Source organism: Trachemys scripta, chromosome 2 (genome assembly GCF_013100865.1).
Source record: "Trachemys scripta elegans isolate TJP31775 chromosome 2, CAS_Tse_1.0, whole genome shotgun sequence".
In the NCBI taxonomy this organism is placed as follows: domain Eukaryota; kingdom Metazoa; phylum Chordata; order Testudines; family Emydidae; genus Trachemys; species Trachemys scripta.
In genome coordinates this window covers 67,654,535-67,661,531 of record NC_048299.1, presented here as the reverse complement: position 1 = coordinate 67,661,531, position 6,997 = coordinate 67,654,535, and the positions used below count along the sequence as shown (strand labels likewise).

The 6,997-nt window shown below is 40.4% G+C and overlaps 1 protein-coding gene across 2 annotated transcripts in view; it reads right to left on the bottom strand.

Annotated features, from left to right (window-relative positions):
- Positions 1–2,584: 2,584 nt before the first annotated feature.
- UBE2E1 (ubiquitin conjugating enzyme E2 E1) overlaps positions 2,585–6,997 on the bottom strand; it is a 54,829-nt gene continuing 50,416 nt past the window's right edge. For both annotated transcript variants that reach the window (XM_034760776.1, XM_034760775.1), the window contains exons 5-6: positions 4,564–4,711; positions 2,585–3,413 (exon numbers count right to left, since the gene is read on the bottom strand). In XM_034760776.1, coding sequence (XP_034616667.1) covers positions 3,316–3,413; positions 4,564–4,711 — 246 coding nt within the window. In that variant the 3' untranslated portion in view covers positions 2,585–3,315. The remainder of the gene's footprint in view (positions 3,414–4,563; positions 4,712–6,997) is intronic.

The window sequence follows — 6,997 nt, the reverse complement described above, 5'->3', positions numbered from 1 at the left end:
ACTGAAGCAAGTTTTTACGATGGAATAACTTGGATTATCTGTACAGTTGAACCTGTTTTTTGTCTTGCTCCATGAGGTAGTTCTGGATCAGCGTTCTTCCTGTGTGCAAGGCGTATGATGAGAGAGTCAGCAATTATATCTTCAATTATTTGCTATTCCTTATGACTGAGCAAGCTCCTGCTACCCTCTGCTAGAACCTTGCATGTGTTTCTGTTGCAGGATTGCAGCTGACTAAGAGCTATGGCACTAGCAGAGCAGCAGTGGAACACCACCCACTTTAATTTCCTGCTGACTGTACATGAATTCTCAATGTTTCTCACCATACAGGGGACTTGACTGTTTACATGTAGTGTTTGCAGCAGACCACTGACTTAATTTTGGAAGTGGGATGAAGATAGGACTAACTTGTTCTACCAGCAGTGGTTCTCCAGCTTTTACATGCCATCATTAACCTCCTCCTCCCCCATGTTATCAAGTTTAAGGAGCTCCTATCTACCCATAACAAAGAGGAAGTAGGGTGTGCCACCCCTGCTGTCATAGCAGCAGGTGGAGAACCCATGCTCAGAATGGCAGATGATTCAGTCTCAGATCAGCCACGTGGACATGCCAGGTGTCTAACCAAATACTACCTATGAAGTCACCACATGAGTGGGTGTTCTGTATTAGAGAGCAGGGAAAGCAGGCAAGATAAATAATGCTAGTATGTCAGAATTAACACTGAAGGCCTGTGAGGTTGGAGTGGACAGTGTTACCATGTGGATCTGTACCCTATACACTTCTGCACTACATAGCCTGAATCCTATAGAGGTTATGAGCCAGGAGAAAGTTCTACATTGTTTGCTGCCCTTGCTGTGATCTAAATGACCTGATCCCTTTGTCTGAAGTAGAGGAAATCAGGTAGTAGTATGGCATCAATTTGCCACTGTAGCACTAGGAGGGGTTCTCTCATTGGCAATCCACCTCCCAGGCAATAGCTAGATGGATGGAAGAATTCTTCTGTTAACCTAGTGCTGTCTACACGGAGGGTTAGATCATCTTAACTCCATCTCTCGGGGTGTGGATTTCTCACACCCAAGCCACATAGCTATTGCAATGTAACTTTTCAGTGTAGGCCAGGCCTAACAACTCAGCACTGCTCTATTGGGCATTAAGAACCTAGGTGGTTTCTAATTGGTCTACACTGAAAATTTGTTGATCTAGCTACCATCTTTCAGGGAGGTGGATCAACTATAGTGAAAGGAGAACCCCACGGGTCGCTTCAGTGAGTGGCTTCACTGAAGCACTACAGCAGTACCACTGTGGCATTTTAAGTGTAGACATAGCCTAATAAAGGGAGAAGGCATTAGGGATTATACAAGGTGACTAAGTAGTAATACATCACCACATAAGCTAAAGAAAACCCAACACGTTACTTTTCATTTGGTCAGACTAGATACTGGTTTTGTCTGGGGCTTTTAAAAAGAAAAAAAGCCCTTTTCTTTACAGGTCTGTCCTACTGCTTTTTAGTCACTCAGGCTTAGTGTCCTTTCTAAGTACTACCATCCCTTGCAGTAAAGTAACTGATCTACTTGTAGCCCTCAAACAATTTGGAGCAGCTGGTGTTGTGTCAGAGTGAAACTTGCATATACATACAGCTTTCTACAGGATTAGTAAGCTTCTATGGGCAGTGAACTATTGCTGTAGATGGTGTGATTCAGTGACTAAAGCGGGGAGGGGACGGACTGAGGCACAGCTAGTGTGTTCTGTTCTTTGCTTTACCATTGATTCAATACCTGTCGAAGACTGATCACTTAGCTCCCTTACAGCGAGATTGTCCCTATCCCTTACTTGGCTGTACAAGTGACATTATCAGGAAATAGTTTTGCAGCAGGTTAGAATCGATCTTCCCCCACTTTTCATATAAGTTGTGTTTTGCCCAGCTCTTTTATGATGCCATTCCTTCTCCTCCTCCAACTGGAAGTACAGCTGTCTCTCAGTACAGCTGTGACAGACATTCCCCTCGGCCTCTCACCTGCAGCCCATCCTTAGTCTGACACTGTTCCAGCTGCATTCTCTGCAGTTTTAGCTAATGGGTAGCACTTCAAAACCAGTTTTGGGAGCAGTTAACCTTAAAGGTAAGAAGCATGGAATGTTCAGCAATGTGCTGTGACAGGGATGCTACGTCGATCCCTTCAGGTTCTACTGTACTCTGCTGGACTATTCCTATGGTATGCAGTGTTTTGTAGCTGACCTGAAGAGCTCTGTGTACGCTCAAACGCTTGTCTCTCTCACCAACAGAAAGTTGGTCCCATAAAAGATATCGCCTCCCCCACCCAGTGTCTCTATTCCTGGGGCATCAGCAGTACATACTAATGTAGAAAAGCCTTTCAAAAATGGAAGCTGTAGGAGCTGCTTACTACAAAGCACCCATCTAGGCAAGTTTATGGCCATTGATAAATCAGTTCAGGGAATTCTTCCCTGAATGCTTTCAGACAGCAGTTAGCTTACAAGGAAAAATAATGGATACTGAATATAGGTCTTTCATCAAAATGTATTGGGGAGAAGCTATTTCAGCAAAACAACAAAGCAGGTCACTAAGCAGGAGTCATTTTTTACATATTTTTATTAGCACAGTAACAAATGCAGACTTAAGTAGCCCACAACATACAACCAATCCACTGAGTGACTCCTATTCCACGCCTTACAGTTAAACAGCTTAAGGTATTTCACTACAGGTTGCCATAAATCCTGATTAAAACCTTTATTCTTTTCACAAAGGTAGATTGGCATATAAAATAATACATTAACAACTACTTCTCATTTCCTATATGAGGCCATATATCCACTCCTCCATATTACATATCATGAGATGAGTCTTTGAAAAGGAATTGTTAAATACCAGCACACCCTCCCAAGGGGAAAAAAAAATCCCAACATCTTTTACAAAAACAAAAAACCCAGTGTATAGAGTCATCAAAGGACTTTTACATAAATGTCAACATATGTACCTGTACAAAATTAAGCTGTTATCTTTTACATATCGCAAGCAACAGAACAAAAAAAATTCTAAAGTTTACATTCTTCTTGGTACTATATGTGAGCTAATATTGCTGAACTAATGACAGTCTTAAAATATGCTATTCCCAATTCTAGCTATCTACTGTAGCAAGATACCTTAAGTTACAACAACAAAATCTTAGGAAATAAAAGACTGAATAAAATCTGTTATAGAAATACCCTACTCTTTACCAGCGCCCTCCCTCCCCCCACTTCAAAATCAATAAGCAGCTCTTTCCATCACAGACAAATAATGCAAGAGTTTGACAAAAATCCATTTTATGTAGCATATCTTTTGGTCCACTGTCTGGCCATTCTGTCATGCTCTGCTCTGTTAGTCATATACTGAGTGGCAATACTTCCAACCAGGGGATCAGCTGAAAAGGAAAAAAAAAAAAAAGTTCCTGCTCATTTTAGTCAAGAGAACTGGGGAAAAACATAAAAGAAAGTTGAGAATTGGTCTGATGGGTTACCCAAAAGCATTCATGGGGGCAGGGAAGTACATGGTGGAACACTGACCCATTTTATAGTACGTAGATTATTAGACTTTCCAAGTAGAGAACAGGTCTTAATGTGTACATGTAAATTTATGGTGCTTTATAAGCGATTGCTCAATGTGGGGGGAAAAGATTCACTAATTCAAGTTTTAAGGAGGTAAAAAGACAACAGACACTTATAACCTACAAGGATGGCAAAGCATATTGCAGATTTTACCTGATTTGTGTGCTTCAATTTCCTTTACCATTTCTAAGGCCGTATGCATGTCTCAGACACTAAGTGCACCTATATCCATATAAATCTGGCTTCCATGAAAAGATTAGATCAGGTGTTTTTGGTGAAGTACGCATAGCACAACACCTTAGCTACTACACTTCTATAAAAGTTAGAAGAATTTCTACAAGTTTTGCTTATTTTATATTACTGAGATATACTTAGTTAACTAAGTGGGACACAGGAGGGAAGTACTAAAAACAATTCTTAACTTACTTAGGAATTATATATAAATATGGTGGTGGGAAGTTTATTCTTGAATAATTTACTGTAAAGCTGAACTGGAGCTTCCAGGAAAACTTCCAGCTCGTTATCTTCTAGCCTTGTTTATGGTGGTAATTTTTAAATACATCTAGTCTATTACCAAATCACTAGAATTTCAGATGGTGCAGACTCCACACATGAATATGGTGTTTAAAACACCACTTTCTTTTTAGCTGGAATTTCAATCTACAGGATGATTGTCCGGGATTTTTCTGGTTGCTGCTTTCTTTGCAGTGCAGCTTAAGAACAGATAAACTACAGACATATACAGAATATCAGAACAACCTCTATTATCCCTCAAAGACAACAGAAAGCTTGGGCTATCTTGTGGGGACAGAGATTCTCTTCTCCAAGGGCTTGATCCTATGCTCATTGAAGTCAATGGTAAAGCTCCCTTTGACTTTAATGATGGAGGATCAGGGTGTAAGTTACTAAAATGCCAGATGATCAGTATCAATAGAGATGTTATCTGCTAGGGTATGAGAGACTTACCAGGGTTGCAGTCTGTAAGAAGTGAGCAGATGGAGAGGAGAACTTTAGAAATAGTTAGTGCTGGACTCCAGTTGTCTTTTAAAATGTCAAGGCAGATCACTCCTTGGCTGTTAATATTACAGTGATAGATTCTTGTCCGAAATGTAACCTAGAAAAAACACAATTACAAGACTGTTTGCTAACATGTCACACTACACAGTCATAAATTTGACTTTACAGATTTAAACAGAAAAAGGATAGAAAACCCAGCATTTAATTCAGATTAAAAGTAACTCCAGCTCTGCATGGCTAAGATGTAAAGTTAATTTTTACATCTAACTCAGCTTTAGTATACATTTATAGAGTGCCATTTAATATCTTTCCTATCAGAATAATCAATAATAAAACTGGGTGGGTTTTTTAGATTCCTGGTGTGCTGCTGCCCTCTGGTGTCTAGTTGTATTACAACAGTTTTAAATCAGCTTTTAAAACAAGCAGATTACTATTGTACTAATCTTTCTTTTGTGTTTTCCATATTGTTTTATGCAACAAGCGAAACAGTGGTTATATTTCATTTGTAGAAGAAAAGTGTGAAATAACAGTTCAATTCACTTTTAGGTTAAATTTAACAGAAGATGAAGTATTTACTTTAAATGAAAATTAGAAGTAATGAGCTATACTTTACATCTGCACAAACTGTACAGATAAAACTGAATTCTATATGCTTCTCAAGCACCATAAGATCAACCTGGATGGTCAGTTTCTCTCCATGCTAAATTTCCCACTGTTAATGGAACATTTCTTTTGTTGTTTTATTTCTGTTGCACAATTCTCTCCATTTTTAATGCAAATCATATTTCAGTTAAATCATGAGATTAGATTTCCCCCCCACCTATAACATAAACAGATTGTATAGGAAAGTGTGACGTTGAAAATTGAAGCCTCCTGTTTATCAGAGAGTCCACAGCACATCCAAGCCAATATCTGTAGCAGATTCCCATTGAATCCCCTGTGTCAGAAGAAGACAGGCCTCCACTCTTGGGATGGCTGCTGCAGTGAGGGGCTTTTGCAGCGCCCTTAGAATTCTAAAACTGTGGAACAACTCAGAACAGGTAAAATAATGAAACCAAAGCAGTAGAAAAACCTTCCTGCTCTTCTCCAATCTGGACCTGGAGGAACCAATTCTAGGGTCAGCAGGATGGTTGTCTCCACTCCATTTCAAAACCAGTCTCAATACTAAGGGCATTAATGATCATCATGGTGAGCACCGTCATAATGGTGTGAGAGATATGGACGCCTGTCCATTCAGCATGGCAAGGCAATGACCAAATTAATTTCAAATAGCCACCAGCTGATAGCTTCTGGTTGTGACTATGCCAAAGTTGTATTGTATTTGAGAGTAGTCCGGAAGTGAAGAATGCTTTTCAAAGCCCCCCTTCTTCAGAGTTCCCAAATCTCATGATTTTATTGTAAGTCTTGTGATATTTGCAGTTTTGCTTCTGGAGATTAAGTGATTGTGAGAATTCTAATGTTCATGTAAAACAATTAAAAAGGTTCCTAGACCTTATGGTTGCAGAGAAAAGCTTGGAAATGTGACTTAAATGTACCCTAAAACCCAGAAGGCAAATAAAGGAACCCCACATTTTTAATTAAAAGAATCATAATTTTTAAACCAATCTTGTGATGTTGGGGGCTTAACTTATGATTTTTGAACATCTGGGGTTGGCAGTACTGCTTCCCCTATTGCAGAACAGGTATGGATTGTATTAACTAGCAGCCATAACTCTTCCCTATTCATTCCACTTAAATCCATAGAATTTATGTAATCACCACAATTTCCATTTTCAAGATGAGGAAATGAAAGTTCAAGAGTTCAAGTGACCTGCCCAAGCAGGGCCAGCTCCAGGGTTTTGGCCACCCCAAGCAGCCAAAAAAAACAAAAAAAAACAAAAAAAAAACCAGGCCGCAATCGCGATCTGCAGCCGCAATTCGGCAGGAGGTCCTTCACTCCGAGCGGGAGCGAGGGACCGTCCACCGAATTGCGGCCGAACAGCTGGACCTGCCGCCCCTCTCCGGAGCGGCTGCCCCAAGCACCTGCTTGCCAAGCTGGTGCCTGGAGCCGGCCCTGTGCCCAAGGCCTCACAGCAAGTCAATACCGTTTCCAGGCGTCTGGCTGCAGACTCAAAATCAAGAGTGCATTAATTCATGTTACCAAAGCCATGGTCAAAGTTTTCAAACTTGGGTGCCTAAAGTCAGTATGAGAACCAATGTTTTTTCCCCCTTGTTCTTACAGAATAGCAAATATGGCTCATGCTTTAATACCAGATGCTCAGATTTCTCTCACATTAGGTTCTTAAATCCATGAAGAGCAGCCAGATTTCCAAAGGGGGGCAGCACAACTGTAGCTTCCATTGACTTCAAAGAGCTCAGCGCTTCTGAAAATTCAGTCCACTTT